We start from the raw sequence: 17,167 nt of genomic DNA, 5'->3' as shown, positions 1-17,167 counted from the left end.
TGTCAAGACACATAGTCTGTGAAATTCTTCCCATTCGGAAATAAGTACATACTCCAGGATCATTCAGAAGGTGAAATGTCCTATCTTTATGCTTTTGAAAGCCTGGGAACAGTTTCCAACCATCCTCTACCATATAGCTACCATTTAGCAGTTAAAAAAACAAAAAAAAACAAAAAAATCCAAACAAACAAAAGAACCCCAGCATTTTGCCAGAACTGATCAGGCTTAAGCAAACAGCCCTGTGCTGATGTGTACAAATTCTACCCACTGGCAAAGGGAAGCACTTTATTAAAATTCCGTGCATTTAACTGTGCTGATTGTGGTTTCCATAGTGATGATGAAATGGGGGCCAGCCAAGTCCATATACACCCCACTCCGCACTTTGCAGTCTGTTTTTTTCTCTTTACATGAAAAATGTTCATTTAAATTATCAAATATTAATTGTATAGATTAGTGGGTTCACTGCTATTCATCAATACACTATGCATTGTGTACATCCACCCACTCCTCTGCAACCTGGGACCCCCACATTCTCCCACCGCCCTTCCCTGTTCCTAAAACTTCCTGTTTGTCTCTATCCCCCAACTCCTGTCTCTTCTCCTGCCTTCTGTTGCATTCAGCCCTTCTACAGGATGACTTGCTGCTCTCCGTACCTGAATGAGAAGGAGTGTTTAGCTGCATCTGCAGCTTTTCACTCAATACACCTTCTCTAGTCCATCCCTTCTTCCGTGTCTTGAATAGTACTCTATTATGTAATTGTACTGCATTTCCTTTACCCATACATTTATTATAGAGCACCTGGGTTGGTTCCATATTTTGGCTATTATGAATAGTACTGCAATGATCTTGGGGGTGCAAGTCCATTTTAGTTATAAATACTCCATCTCAGATCATGGGGTACTTCTACTTTTAATTTTGTGAGGAGTCTCCATTTCTTTTCCATAAGGTCTACACGTCTGTCCAATCTCACCAAGAGTGTATAAGAGTTCCCACCATTTCTTCTATTTTGATAATAACCGTTCTAACTGGAGTGAGAGGCTATCTTAACTGTGGTTGTTTTTGTTATGCTGTTTGTTAAGAATCAAACCAAGCCTAGGAAATGCTAGGCAAGTACTTTAGGGCAGAGCTGTGACTCCAGACTTGTTTTGTTTCTTTATAGACAAGGTCTCATTCTGTAACCTAAGCTGGCCTAGGATTTGCCTGGCTGACCTCAAATGTGTGATTCTTCTGCCTCAGCTTCATGTGTGCTGGGACTACAGCCTTGAGCCAACACAGTGTGCCTGTTGTGGTTTGATTTGCATTTCTCTTATAATTAGTGAAAGGGAACGGTTTTGTGCTTCTTGGACATTTGCATGTTTCATTTTAAGAAGTATCTGTGATGTTCATCCGTTTGGGTTCCTTCTGTGTTCTGGATGCCAGTGTGCAGTTTTCCATTTGCAGACATTTTTCTTCCAACCTTGTCTCTTAATCTTGTTTTGCTGTGTCAGCATTTCTTAGTTTGCTGTGAACTCATTTGTCTATTTTTGACTTTTGTCGCATGTGTGTTTAGATTACTATCATCACCCCCCACCGACACACACACACATCTTAGAGTAGTTCCCCTGTTTTCATATATTAAGTTCATGGTTTCAGGCTTAATTCAGGCTTATAATAATAAGGGTTTGTTATATCCCTGTTCCTGTTTGAATTGGGTTTCTTATGTGGTGAGAGAAAAAGGACCCACTTTTATTCTTCTGCATGAGCATATCCAATTGTCCCAAATATTTATTGAAGAGACTGACTTTTTTCCACTATTAGATTCTTTTTTTCCCCCCGAAAGATTTATTTCTTAATTATATGTAAGTACACTAAAGCTGTCTTCAGACACATCAGAAGAGGGTGTCAAATCTCATTACGGATGGTTGTGAGCCATCATGTGGTTGTTGGGATTTGAACTCAGGAACTCCAGAAGAGCTGTCAATGCTCTTAACCGCTGAGCCACCTCTCCAGCCCCACTATTAGATTCTTACCTTTGTCAAAAAACTATTTGTGTTGGGATGTAGCTCAAGGCCAGAGCACTTACCTAATATGTGGGTAGCCCTGAGTTCTAGGCATAGCAACACACACATACACACACACACACACACACACACACACACGGGGAGAGAGACAGACAGAGAGAGAGAGAGAGAGAGAGAGAGAGAGAGAGAGAGAGAGAGAGAGAGAGAATACATACACTACTGTTAGGATCTTTCCAGACAAAGAAGGGTCTTTAATGTCCTATTAGGAATAAACAAACCCATGCTAATGCTACAAACCTGTGCAATCAAAATGCGTACAGCAAATATGAGCAATGATCGGATGACCAGTGTCCTACTCATGGTCTCTAAGTCACAGAATGTGTGGAACAATGGAGCTGGGTAGAACTGAGAGGGGCCCTTCAGTGAGCACTGCCCACTGCCCTTCCAGGCCTGTTTTACAGTCTGTGGTGCTTTGGGGCTATAGTTGATCTTATTTTGCTCAACTCATCACTGAAGCAGCACGGTCTTCAGTGTCTGTCAGAGCGTTGAGGGCGGGTCTCAGGTCTCATGATGGCTGATGTCTCTGCTACCCAGGGGAGGAGGTTTTTGGTGGCAAGACAGAGACTCGTCTTTGTTTTACTTGGTGGGAAGCAAGGTGAGGGTGTCTGGCAACCAAAACTCTAGGTACGAAGTGTTCTGTGTCTCATGGACCACAAACATCTTCTTTACTTGTCTCATTTTCTCGACTCTCCATATAGAAGTATTTGACTTACTAATTATTTCTCCCTCCTCAGAAGTTAAACCAGTCTCTCTAGACCTCTTTCTAACTACAGAACCTTAAGCCACAGCACCAAACATTAACGGTCTCTGTATAGTTCTGAATTAGTCTTGGCGTGACAAGTATTATAAAAGATTTGGATACTTTAAAGCTGGTCTCATCCACCATATGATATGTATGACTCTCAAGCCCAGGGTGAGGCTGGACTTCTTTGCCACTGAATACCCACAGAGCCTGGAACAAAGCAAATGTTGAGTAAATGTTGTATGGATGAGTGAAATCTGCATAGAAAATGCACTGGGAATTCTATAGAGTGTAAGGTCTGGGCCAAGGTCATCTGATACAGCCATAAGGAATGAAACCTGATGCAGGCTGGAAGAACTATAGTATCTATAGTAAGAGTGAGGCTGCTACAATTTTACTGAGAGCAGTCAAACTTCTTATCCCTTCATCATGAACAAATTATAATGGCAGTTGCCAGGATTGATAAAATTGTAGTTCCCAGGATACAATGATTACCAGGTATACCAGATTAACATCTAAGACCAATTGTCCTGGCATGCTTCCACGCTTCCTTGAGTCCTAAGGTTACATACAGAGAAACACAAAATGGCTGGATCGCTTCACTGCCTGAGGGAGTGCATCCACCTCTCAGGAACCGGAAGACACGTGGAGCCTCAGGAGCCATGGACTCTAACCTGAAACACCTATGACACATGCCTGTCAAGGCAGCTAGGTCAGGTCAACTCCATGGTTGCCTGCAATTGGTAAAGGTTCTTGGGGGTGGGGGTGGGGAGGGCATTTTTCTCTGTAAGTTGACCTGGTTGGAGTCTTCTCAAATGAGTCAGTGGGAACTGAAGTCACTAGCCCTCACTGTCCCATTGTAAGGACCTTCAAATTCCTTCCCCTGTTAGGCACAACTTTTTTCAATAAAGGTGGATACAGTGAGTATCTAATCATAGGCTGGAAGAACAGCTCAGTGGCCAAGTATGTGTTTAGCTTTCCTGAGTTCATGGGGTCAACCCTCGGCACCAAACCAAAAATAAGCAGTGAACACTGGCGATGAGACAGTTTACACCACCGTGGTGACAGCCTCAGGAATCCTTTGTTCTAAGCACTGGGGAGAACGAGCCAGCTGGGACACTGCCAATCCCATGTCTTCCTGTTGCCACTAATCTTTACCCAACAAGGTCAATGCTGGTGGCAGTAACTATGCACTCGGCTAAGTACCGCAGTTCTTACCTAGGTAAAATGAGCTCACAAAAACAGTGGGGATGTGGTGAGGGTGGTGGGAGAGTTAAGGCTCACCACCACCCTCTACTTGTATGGGGTGTGTTAGCGCTTCCCTCTAGAATGGCTTTCTCTTGCCGAGGGACCAAGAATTCTGCCTTTCCCTACAAAGCGTCTACGTGTTGGGTACAGCCTCTTCTCATTCCTAGTTGCCCGGCCACAACACAAGAACCATTCTACTATATTGAGGCACAAAATCTGCTTCTCGTTTATAGGTAAATAATGAACAAAGTCCTTACTACTGACATAAACATGGACACCGACTGCTTCTTGTGTGGCTTCTTCCCCAGTTAAACTCTCTTGTGCTTTACCTTTTGACAAAACCGTCCCATGGTAGCAGCCATCACTGCTGTGTGCTCTCTAATGTCAGTCCCAGACTCGCTTTCCTTTTTGTTTTTATCATGGGGCAGAGAAAACCATTTTCATGAGCATTCTGAAGGGAACTATGTACTTCTTATTACCTTCAGCACAGTTACCAGAACAATACTTATTCCAAGGGCATGATCGAGGTGTCAATCATTTTCAGAACTCTATTTCTGGCATCATCACTAACTTGTTTCTTTTGTACTTTTGAAATTGGTGGAATTCAGCTGTATAGGAATAAATGGACAAAATGTGAATATGTGTGTTTTCATGTTCATGTTCGCACACATACCCCCTCAGGTTTTGTTGCTGTTGTTGTTTTTCAAGACAGGGTTTCTCTGTGTAGCCCTGGGTGTCCTGGAACTCACTTTGTAGACCAAACTGACCTTGATCTACCTGCCTCTGCTTCCCAAGTGCTGGGATCAAAGGCATGAGATATGACCCCCTGGCCTCATCTTTTTCTCTTTAAATCAGGAAAGATCAGAATATTTAATCGTTTCTACTACATATGAGGAATGCTACTTCTGCCTTAAGTGGAGTTGTCAGTAAAACCTACAGTAGAAATATGATGGATTTTCTTATAATCTGCAGGAAATGTTTGATGTTATATTAGATGAGAATCAACTTGAGGATGCCTGTGAACATCTGGGAGAGTACCTGGAGGCATACTGGCGTGCCACCCACACGAGCAGTAGCACCCCTATGACCCCATTACTGGGGCGGAACGTGGGCTCCACAGCCCTCTCACCATATCCCACAGCAATCTCTGGATTACAGGTACTACTTATTTCCAGGATCCAGTAGAGAATTCATTAAGATGACGGCTCCAGTTGTGAAGAAGCTGAAGACCACGGCTTAGTTCCCAGCAGCCACTCGGTGGCTCACAACCATGTGTAACTCCAGTCCAAGGAGATCTGACCTCCATGGGTGCCAGGCACACATGTGGTACACAGACACACATGCAGGCAAAATGTTTATACTTATAAAATAAATAGAACTTAGATTTTGTTTTAATTAAAGGAGAAAACGAAACCTTACACTGGTCTTGAGCTGTCACTGAGAAAGCCTGCCCCCCCCCCCAAGTTTCTCTTTCTGAAGAATTCTGCTATGAAGGGATAATGAGTTTCACTTAGATTTCTGAGGGCCCTGAGATCTCTCCTAGACTTAATAGTCAGCTATTCACAGTAATAGTAATCAACTTGCTCTCAATTGCACGGCACCACGGACAGCACTTCAGCGCAGATAGGCCTCCAGGCTGCCTTTAACTGTTCTTGTTCTGAAGGCTGCTGAACCTCCCCTCCCCCTTGTACAGACAGAATGCGTGAGCAGATTTGGAAATGATGACAGGTCCCGAGTTTCCAGGGGTCTTTAGGGGCCTCCCCTGGTCAGTGTAGGGGATTTGGAGATAAGCACGGAGAACGTCAGAGCTTGTCTTTTCTGCTGCTCCGCGCTGTTGCCAGCAGAACTAGAAGTTGGATGCCAGAGGCACGGTGATATAAACTGAGTCCTGCTTTTCTGCGGTAATAATTATTCACTATTTATCAAGCAGCTGGAGTGGATCCAAACTCCAAGCTGAGGAACCTACAGTCAAATGAGCCTCTTGGCAACGTGACTGGCTTTGTTTTAATGGGTTATAATGATAGTCATAATTGAAGATTTTGTAGAGTTAACCCTAAGCTAAACGGCACTCTCTGAAATGTTATTATAACTACATTACTCCACTGCAGACGGCATGCACCTTTCTAAGCAGAGAACTTGCCAAATAAATGAATTTCTTCTGACACTAGAAATGAATATAGGAAACGGACAATGGTAATGCTCGGTGTGTCTGTATGCACCAGCACTATCTCTCGCCTTGTTTTCCTTCCGGTATGCCCGGCTAAGAGCAACATTCCCATTGGCTATGGATGCCTCTGGGTGGAAATAAAGGGGAGAGGTGAATGACCCAGTAAGCTTTGTAGTGCTGGAATATTTAATGGTGCATTTTGTTTATAACACATAACCCTACAACTAGGCACGTACAGTAGCTTCCCCTGATGAGTTCATTTGGTGCCCTTTATCCTGTGGCCTACTTCTCCCGGTAACCAAAGGTGTTTGATGGCATGACTTGTGATCCACTAAGTGAGTTTCCTTGTGTGGGAAGTTGATGTACTTTGGAGAAGAGGGACCTGGGCCCTTGGTTGCATCACGTCCCTGCTGTATAATCTGTGTGACCTATCTAAGCTGGGAACACAAACAGACAGGTGCTCCTAAGCAAGGAAAAGAAGTCAGATAATGTATTCTGGGCCATCAAGCAACCGCTTTAAGATGTTCGTTTCAATAAATAATATTAAAGAACTTGGCTTATATTTGAAGATTGTTTCTGTGTCAGATACAGAAACAAATGCATTATTTAATACATAGTATAGATAGTAATTTCATTCACTTTTTTTCAAAGCTATAAGGAATATTGATCTAGGACAAGATGAAGTAAATAGTGAGTGACTTTTGGAGGAAAATATTTTTATGAATTCATGAGAAGAATCAAATAATAGATCTTATTCTAAATTTTGTTTCCTAATGATAAAATAATTCTCATTTTTCCCAATGGGGAGAATTATTAAGCATGTCTAAACAGACTAAGTTCTATTTAAGAGTCCACTTTCAGTTCTTGTGTTTCCACAGGAAGCACAGTCATTCAATATCAGAAACTTACATTCATAATCTAACAGTAATAAAGCATCTATGTATGTTGCACCCCAAAGAAAAAGGCCAGGTATTCTAAGCAGAACGTTTGTGAATCAAAATGCTTTATTAGGTCAGACAGCAGCTCGTTGTATAGACCCTGTTACTGCACACACACACACACGCGTTAGCATGTTTAGCTAAATGAAGCTGACCTTATCTAACCAGTGAACTGTCTGATATTCTTAGAGTCAGCGAATGAGACACAGCAACCATTCTACAGAGAATTCTCCAATTGAAAGACGAAGCCTAATGACCTCGGATGAAAATTACCACAATGAGAGGGCCCGCAAGAGTAGGAACCGCTTGTCTTCCAGCTCCCAGCACAGCCGAGACCACTACCCTCTGGTGGAAGAAGATTACCCGGACTCGTACCAGGACACTTATAAGCCCCATAGGAACCGAGGATCGCCCGGGGGGTGCAGCCATGACTCCCGACATAGGCTTTGAGGCTGCCGAAACAAACAAACAAACAAACAAACAAACATCATCTGTTGACAATTTGCCATAGTACTGCTATTAACCAGTCATCTTAATTTGGCAAGCACAGCACAGTATCTGCTGTGTGGGTGGGCTGCTGTCATTTGATCCTAGGGGCAAGAATTAAATAGAAGTACATTATGCCCTTGAGTCTAGATGGGTATTAGATGCCCGATCATATAGGTATTTTTAAGTGCTACATTTACATGATAACAGTACCTTTTGTTTTCTTCATAGATTTTAGACACATCAATTTGTAATTTAGGGTACTTATCAAGGCACATATAAAATAATTTCCCGTGTAGGAAATTCCAAATGACCAGTTCCAGTTGGAACCAATTTATAAACCAATTCCTGTTGGAATTTGGGTGAATTGACTGGAAAGTCTACTAGAGCATGTTGAAATCAATTGAAAAATCAGAAAAAGAAAATATCCAATAAAGAAATCAAAATATTAATTGAAACCAAACCCAGCTGTGGAATTTATTTGCTGGAAGCTAAATTTACACTTCAAGTTGGAATGTATAAACATTTTAATAATATGTTAATGCTGCCAGAATGGCTTTTCAAACTTACCAAATATATTGATAGTGCCAAAAAAAATCTCAGAAATCTTAATGCAGAAATTATATAATCGCCTCAGATTTTAATATTCTTATTTTTCCTGATACAGCTGTTGTATTCAAAGTGTTTTTGCCTTCTGTTCAGTCAGTACTGTTAGTCAGTTTGAAGTTGACAAAATCCGGGGGATATTTGAGAGTAGTAAAGTGAAGCCCAAGCACGCCCAGTTCCGGGGAATGGAGAACGAGGTGTTGTTTCTTCTGTAGTCGGTCTGCATACAACTACACACATCTGGAGCTCTGCAGTCAGCCAGCAGAGATGTGGCCAGAGCTCCCGGGATACTGCTGTGATTGGCTCTGGATGGGAAGCTGTCCTTCCTGCTGCACCCTGACACGGCTTAGCAGCTCAGCCAGCTGAGGATCTATCCCTCAGTCCAGCCAGTCTCTGACTTTGGATAGAATAAATGTCTTGGCCCTACATCACACTTCTTTTATTTTTCATGGGCATAATCAAATTAGGTACTGAAAGTTATGTTTTTACAAAACAATTAGGAAACGTTAAAACACTGAATTAAAATCTTGAAGGAAAAAAAAAACCCTCACAGATTCAAAATATATTTATTCACTAAAAGCAGGGCAGTTTTAATGCATGCCATTAGAGAGAGTTTAGAGACTGCTCGGTTTCATTGCTAGTGAACAGCCTTTAGATTTCCAATGAGTGTATTTATGGAATTGGTGACCTATGTCCTATATTGTTAAAGAAGGCTTTAATCCAAGAAATTATTGAAATTGACCCTTTGAAACAGATGTCTTTATGAAAGGGCTTGCCTCTGAAATGACACATGCATGTGTTTTCTAAAGACCCAATTTGAGCTAGACATAAAGTGTCTTTCTACTAATGCCTTGAAGTCAATTTTTAAAACAAGTATAATTAATTTTATGTTAATTTTCTCCAAAAATTTCAAGACATGGGCCCCTAAAACTATGTACCAGTTCATTAGTTTTCCTGATCAAGAGTCCAAGTTTCATATTCTTAATCAGTTATTCATATCTTGAATCCCACCAAACCACTGTCTTGACTGTATGTGCAACCCGTTATGAACCTGCTTATCTGATAATGAGGCTGCCTGAAATTTTGTAAGTAATCTCAAACATTTGATACATTTAAACACGGGCTCAGTAAAATTGACAAGCTACCATCTGATACAGGCTTGTGAAGCCCGAGTGTCATCCATCGAGGCGTACAGAATTTTCTGTTAAGACATTTAACAGAGCTGTATTCATTGGGCTCTTTAATAAGCATATAATCTTCCATTACTGAAGACTTCGTTAGAACACAGAAGAGCATTTTCCAGCAAACAAACTATATTTATTACATGTATAGCACATACTTGCATGAGAAAGAAAACATTAGCCAAACATTTTCCTGTATGCTTTACTGGTTTCTTGTTTGTGCGCATTAAAGCATTTAATTGCAGAGAGTGCACTTGGGTGTATAAATTTAGAATAGATTGCTGTTCAGCTTTTTCTGCAGTAGCATTAGCAATTTGGTCATTTAACTACTTTAAGATATTTCTATTTTATGGCGGGTAGCTGTAACAGCATTTACATATATTTCCTAGTCAACAAGGCTACCTTTCCTTTCAACTTTGAGGGGTCACTTGGTTGTGAAGCCTCTCCAGCCTTTTCCTCCCTCCCCCCTCTTTTGCTCTTCCATGTCATGCTGGAAGACGGAGGCCCATGTAATTTGTGCACAACACTCATCCATCATCTGCCATCAAAAGTCCATACCTATTTTGCTTTGCAGTTCTATTAAAAAGCTAGCAATGCTGGGAAAGGGTAAGATATATATTCTTGATGAATATATTCACCGTTTCACTTCAATTTTGCATATCTTTCATCTTCCTTCTGTAAGCTTCTCTCCTTCAAATGACGAAGAGATAAGATTCCTCCTCTCTTTGTAAAGGCTCAGAGTTGCTTGTATAAATGACTAAAATCCAGATATATACTAAATAAAATGTTTTATTTTTGCCAAGCATACCAAGAACCTCTAGGAAATGCCTATTCCACAAGTACTTTGCTTCAATTCATTTTACTCAAAATGGCAAATGATGACAAGCAAGAGAAATATTTCTATATCATTTGAGGCTATTTTCACTTATAGAATAGACCATGTTAGAATTCTATGAGTTTTTATGATATATAATAATGCAGACTCATGCAAACAATGTGGAAATATGTTCCTGGAAAAAGAAGATATGCTACTTATGGTCTTTTGGCTTATTTCCAAGACTATAATATGACTACAATATCATAATCAACACTGTTACCTTGTTTATGCTAACACTTAACAACACATAGTAGTATTTATAAATAACTGTGATTCTCTCCCATCTTTATATGGCTCTACTGGGTAGAAGATTGGAATAGTTAGCAATTAGACTCATGGTCTTTCCTAAAGAGTCTCAACTGTGTTACTATACAAATCACTACATCATTTCATCCTTGAAGGGAAGGAATTTTAAAGTCTGAAACGAATTGAGACAATTATTTGTTCCACTTTGAATACTCTGTGATTTGCTCCAATTATAATTGCTGTCTGCAAAAAAAAATGTATTTTTAGAATGTTAACGTCTTTTCATACCTGCATACTTGAACTTGTCTTTTGTGTGGGGGGCCTTAAATTTCATAGTAGAGAATGGGGGCGTGGAAAGGGAATGAAGACAAAGGAGCTGTGGTAAAAGACAGTGCACACTCTTCTACTTTCAATGACCATATCCCAAAATGCTGAGGCACAGTGTGTCAGTGAAGAACGTTTCTAGGCAACCTTGATTTGCAAGCTAGTATATTTTCTTACATAATTTTATTTTGGTATTTGCTAAAAAAAAAAAAAAAAAAAAGAACACACAATACCACCATACAAATTGCCCTCTGTAATGATAGATATACTACCTCTTTTCTAGAGAAAACAGTCTATGTTTGGAGGGGAAAGTCCTGGTGAGAGTGTCCATTCTGCCAGCCGTGTGCGGGGTTGGAAGTGTTCAGACACGCCTGCCCTTTAGAGGTCACACTGTTCTCAAATGCTCCCAGCATGTTCTCATTTCTTCAACGTCAGCTAGGTTTTCTTGAAATCGATCCACAGCTTCTCATGGCGTGAGTTTAACAAGAAGCCATCCTAGGGAACAAAGCAAAGCGAAAGGAACTACCTCTGTGCCAAATGTAGCCTCTAGCTCAGGTCTAAGGAAGAGAAATCCAGAGACTAGATGTTTAAAGGCAGAGTTGGTTGATCCTTGACTTCTAGGGGTACTAAGGGCATGCTGTGGCCACTGGGTAAGGATCTGCATTGTATGCAACTCCCATGTAATTGCACCAAACCTCATATCAACATTTCAAATACATGATTACATCACCTTTACTCCTTTATATTTGCCTTTGTCTCTCATGACAGTGTTACATTTTTAATGATATACATCTAATCCTTGAATGACTTGTATGAGTAAAAACTGCAGGAAATCATGTAATAAAATGTTTATCAGTTCCTTACATCTTTAAATATTGTCAACACTGTAACTGTTAAGTTACTTACTCCAGCTGTGTCTACCTGGCAAACAACAGTCCTTTTCTTTGAAATGATAATGATGATAGAATCAGGTAACTTAAGAGCTGCTGGACAGACATTAAGAATAACTTCTTGTTGAGTTAAGCAATCTGGTTTATCAAAATCGTAAAACTGGCTTATATGGGCAGACAGCTACAGCATTCAGAAATTACTCTTTAAGGTTTCTTCTTTTGTTAAAAGGACCTTTCTCCAATGAAATAATCCTCTGATAGCAATGTCTTTACTTGTGGATAACTTAAGACAAAATGCTGCATGTAATGAAGGTGTATCATGAGAAGGTTAGGACGTATCTCATCAGATAATCTTAATTAAGGGCTGTAACTCCTATTTGCCATAAATACATATACATAAGAGGGGATAGTGCTAACTAAGACTTGGGGAATCATAACTTTTCATGAAACTTTCTTTTTGGTGGATGTAAAATATTCACAGGAAGATGGAAGAAAATGTTACCAATGAACTTATAATAGCTTAGGGAATTCACTGATTCTTCCTCATTTGAAAGTTATAAAGAGTTAAAATGAGAACTGAGAAGAGTAGCAGATCGTTAGCGTTTCAAGAGTCTTGGGTTATATTTTAAATATTTAAATCTCCCAACAAACAGCTCGATCTGTGTTTACGCAGGGGCCTTTCTTGCCCTGCCTGCATACTACTACATACACTTCATGGAAATCAGTGTGGATTCCATACACACAGGGCATCCCGGATGCGGGGAAATCGCTGTGAGTTCTGTTCGCACAGGGGTGTCACACAGGTGGGGGTCATTAACGCTATATTGTTGCATACTATTTTTCATATGCCTTACAATATTTTCTGGAACGTTATTAAAACGAAAGCATTTTATTGCCAAAATAAATCTATGTTGTTACTTCTGCATTAGCAGTAGAAAAATAATGTAGCAAAAATATATATTGTACAGTACAAAATTATAGTATATATATATATTTTGCCAATAAATGAAAATAGATTGAGGAGAAAGAAGCACATTTGTTATAGCACAAACTTACAACAAAACCCACTGTTAAATTTGGCAGTCCTGTTTTTTAGACTTATGTAGATTTGGTTCTCTGTCTTACCAATTTATTTCATCTCTCATATTTGTAATTCTGCTGCTTGATATTTTCCAGCAATTTATTTCATAGCCTTGCAATCTGTGAGTGTAATTTACTTATTTTATTCCTTTACATAAAACATATGAACTTTATTTTGTGTTACGACTCATACTATATTATTCTATTTTCTGTTCCTGTTTCTTCTCCTTTGGTAACAGATGGCACAGCTGGTGAGCTCGCAGGGCTCCTCTGGCCTTTGGATGTTCGAAAGTTTATGTTTTTCCCAGCCTCAAGTTAGAGATCAGTAAAATGTCCCCATGGAAAAATATTAAGTAGGGATTATTTTTGTTTTGTTTTGTTTTGTACTTGATACTATTTGAAGCATAAATTAAAGCTATTAGCTGTATTTTTAAGAGGTGGGAGGGATTAAAAATAATGTTATTAATAGGACACATACTAAAAATAACTATGGCAAAATGATATTAAAAGATACCCCCATTCTGAGGGCTGTTGATATCCCAGGCTATTCCTGTGTCTCTGCTGATGTGGTGGGGGAAATGCCTTTGTCAAATAACTTATTTTCCTTTGCTTATTTATTTCAATAATTTGACCCTTTCATTTTTGTTACATAGATATGCGTAGCGTTCTACAAGGCATGCTGGGGAAAATACACTATGCAAATGTACTGCATGCTTTGTTCTCCCTCCGCTTAGTGGCTTTAAAGAAAAAAAATGTGGTGTTATTTTTGTGAACAAAGACATTTAACAACAACAACAACAAAAAATGCAGAGTGCATGAATACAGTATCCTAATTTCTATGGGTTGTTTTATGGAATTTAAATGTGTACAAAAACTGCATTAATTTTTTCTTTTATATAATAAATGAAAAAAAAAACACAGAAACTAGCATTCTACCTTTCATTTATATTCTGGAAATATACAGAAATTTCCAAATGCCGTAAATCATAAGCAATATTCCTGCAGCTTTTAATGGAAAATAAATTTATATATTTACTCTTTAAAGAAAAAAAAAAGATTCAATGGAGTGACTGATTCCTGATTATTCTGCTAGATTCTATGGGTTCCCTCAAAATAATGTTTTATTAGGAAAGAATGCATTAGTTGCACACACATATAGGAAATAGATTATACTAAAATAAATGTGTGAAATAAGGCTGAATGTAGAAAATATACTAGATAAACCTTAATGTTCTGAAGACACCCTTAAATGGTGAATGTAGCAGTTGCCAAAAGTTTCCAGAATGATAGGTTTGGAATTATATGCTTGGTATTTAGATAATGACTGAGCCTTTCTCACACACCCCAGAGTTGGTTGCTTATGTACTATAACAGGATTGGAATTGGACTTCTCTCTCACAGTGGTATACAAGAAGTTCAAGGGAAATATGTAAGATATCTGTGGAATTAGAATTACACAGTGATGTATTATAGCCACAGACTTTATCACGTTGAATTCATTTGAGCTCCCTGAAAAGGCAGGCAGAGTATAAGTTAACAGAACCAACTGCGACTAAGAAAACCAAAAGCTCATTGTCACTTTTCTCCTCTGGAGTAAATTTTTTTTTAAAAATACATGCATCAGATACTGTCCAGCCAAGTAATGACCTGAATGAAACATGCAAAGCGCTGAGTAAGCACAAGGCATTGGCTGTATGAATAACCCTGTTATTGCAGGGGTCTGACCTAAGACCATCCCAACAACCAGCCAGCAATCTGAAACTCCCAGGAGGAAAACAAAGGTTCCTTGCTGTTGCCTTAACAAGGTATACACCTGAAGCTACCTCTCTAGTTCTTAGCACAGTTCCATTGGACTATAGAAAGAAATTTCTTGTCTTTTCCTATAGCATACAACGTCAGTACAGTAATTTAACTATAGACTCTAACCACTGTCTTCCAGCAATAACTATAAGTTATTCGATGTCCCTGTGTTCAGATCTGCTATCACATCTTCTATGCATGACCAATACAATTCTATTAGATTTAGAATATTGCAAATTATTAGTGATGTCTACTTTTTAATACTCCTTTGTAGAACATCAAACTTGTTTCAACTGGCAGTTGCTCTCTTGGTCAAAGTCCTTAGGCGCTTTTAAGACTGGTCTCAGTTCCGGCTTACTCTTGGGCTTAGCACCTTTTTAACATCCAAGCATCTACTGATGTCCTAGGTGTGTTTTTACTGACTGAAGGGACCATTTTACATTAATGACTCCTGATCCTTTGGGGCAATTATCTGGGGATCCTTTTGCAATAATCCTGGTATGATTTTTTTTTTCTCTAGAAACTATTACTAGTCAACAACCTAGGGTTTCACCCTGTATGAGTCATATGGAGGTAAAGACTGCTTCCCTAATTCTAGCCTCCCTGACTCCGGAAGCACACAGCTGTGTCTTCATGGTAAGAGACTGTCCCCCTCTTATTTGGCTATCCACTCCCTCTGGAGTTGCCTGGGAATTGTTTTTGCTAAGGAGGGCAAATACAGAGCAATGGCAAAGCTCACTGTTTCTCTTTAGTTCCACAGGCTGTTTCCCAGTATCTGGAAACAGTTGTTTCTTGTGTTGTATCCAGTATTCTGCTTGTTAACTGTAGAATGGTAAAGCACATGTTTTACTCTCTCCTGCCTTGAAGCTGAGGTCTTTCATGGCATTTTGCTCATGACTTTAAAAATGGATAAAATATTTAGAAGGTCTCAGAAGGAAGAACAAAATGTTTGATATCCCTCATTAAAGATTCCCAGTTACATCTATAGTTAACAATTTTGTATTTTGTCTACTAAAGTCAGCCAAGATTCTACTAGTCAACTCCATCCCCCCTTCTGTGAGGGACACTTGGAAAATAGCCTAAGAGACCATTTCCTTAATAGAGTTCTAAAACACAGATCTCTAACTTCATGGGTAAATGTAGGTCTGGCATACATTAATAAGTTGCCAAAGACATGTGGGAATTTGTAAAATGACTCAGAGCCGCTAAAGCCCTGCCTAAACTGGATGGGAATGGAATCACTAAAGAGCTCATGTAAGTTGGTTATGCGAACATTGATCTTCTAAACAGCCCACTGGCTATTAAGTATATCCAGATCTAATTCTCCTTTATGTATGCCTCCTCTAAGACTGGCATTTGAACGCAAGCCCCCAAAGAAGATGAAGAACTCTTTCCCATACATTGAGCTATACGGTAGTATATGGTTAGGAGTCAGGCAGAGTATAGTGCTTCATTTCATGTGGCTGTTGAGGATAAGGTCGGGAACAGCTCGAAAGGGCCTTTCACAAGTCTCCCACATTTTTCCGTCTCTGCCTTTTTTTTTTCCCTCCCTTTTACAAACTTAAAGAGGATAGAAAGAGATGATGCTGATTCTACTCTTTTTGTTTGTTTATGTGTGTGGAAGAAGTAGACAACCCCAGTTTCTCTTTGAGTCAAAACTATCACAGTCGTCAGTTAACCTCAGGAATCGACCCTGTTCCTACATCAGGAATATGGAGATCTAGAGTCTACCTGTTTAGCTAAAGGGAACTAAAGTAAACAAAAACAAAACACAGGCAAGAACTCTTCGTTCGGATCAAGTTCGCCAGCGATTACTTATATTTTACTTTTCAGCCACTTATCCTGCGGGGAGTGGGGGTGGGGGTGCGCAGGGGCGCAGAGCTGGACACTCGCATACCAGGAGGCACAACTGTTTAAACTTTAGGCAAGCAGCAGAATGAAGAGCACAGACAGCATTTGGCCATCTATTTAACATGATGGTGACTCCTGAATGAGAGAAAAAGACGATCATATCGTGAAGACCAGTGAGTTTCTTGTCTACAGTCTTTTTGGACTCAGCTCAGACGGCTTTTGTGCCTTAAGATTTTTAAACCGGGGAGATACTTAAGGAAAAGTGTTCTAGCCAAGAGTGGCCTGAGAGCAGAGGGAGATTGGAGAGGGAAGAGCGCTGAGAAGCAAAGGTAGAAGTACGAAAAACCGCAGCGACAAAAAAAAAAAAAAAAAAAAAAAAAATAGGCCAATGATTTCTGCTGCTTGTCAGGGAAAATAGGCTCTAAAGAGACTTAAAGCTTACCATCGTCGGGGTCCAAACCTGGCACTTTTGGAGTTGAGTATGGTTACATATTTGCATTGTGACTTAGAAACAACCTCAAATCCCCGACATTGGCGCGCCTAAAGCGCCGCAGCCTTCCTTCCACTGACCCTCCGCGCCGCAGAGGCCTCCCAGCCCCTCGCCCCGCCTCCAGCCCCCTTGCCCCGCCTCCAGCTCCCTCGCTCCGCCTCCGGGCACGGCGCCTGCGCAG

At 40.1% G+C, this 17,167-nt stretch overlaps 1 protein-coding gene and 1 long non-coding RNA gene across 13 annotated transcripts in view; one reads left to right on the top strand and one right to left on the bottom strand.

The window, feature by feature from the left end:
• Positions 1-13,774, top strand: part of Cacnb4 (calcium channel, voltage-dependent, beta 4 subunit) — a 248,290-nt gene extending 234,516 nt beyond the window's left edge. For 6 of the 11 annotated variants that reach the window (NM_001037099.2, NM_001285426.1, NM_001285428.1 and 3 more), the window contains 2 exons: positions 5,023-5,208; positions 7,345-13,774. In NM_001037099.2, coding sequence (NP_001032176.1) covers positions 5,023-5,208; positions 7,345-7,605 — 447 coding nt within the window. In that variant the 3' untranslated portion in view covers positions 7,606-13,774. The remainder of the gene's footprint in view (positions 1-5,022; positions 5,209-7,344) is intronic. The other 5 variants (XM_006497641.4, XM_030247010.1, XM_006497642.4 and 2 more) reach the window with 1 other exon arrangement.
• On the bottom strand, positions 7,204-17,082 carry A430018G15Rik (RIKEN cDNA A430018G15 gene). Of its 2 annotated transcripts, NR_165461.1 has the most exons (3): positions 16,939-17,082; positions 11,148-11,370; positions 7,204-7,607 (listed from the first exon to the last, which is right to left on the bottom strand). It is a non-coding gene; the product is annotated as an RIKEN cDNA A430018G15 gene (long non-coding RNA). The 2 variants fall into 2 exon arrangements; NR_165460.1 differs by lacking the exon at positions 7,204-7,607 and having other exon boundaries at positions 8,104-11,370.
• Between the last annotated feature and the right edge of the window lie 85 nt (positions 17,083-17,167).

The sequence above is a fragment of the Mus musculus genome, chromosome 2, assembly GCF_000001635.26.
Source record: "Mus musculus strain C57BL/6J chromosome 2, GRCm38.p6 C57BL/6J".
Taxonomy (NCBI): Eukaryota; Metazoa; Chordata; class Mammalia; order Rodentia; family Muridae; genus Mus; species Mus musculus.
Note: the sequence above shows the minus strand (reverse complement) of the source record. Positions and strands in the feature narration are given on the sequence as shown.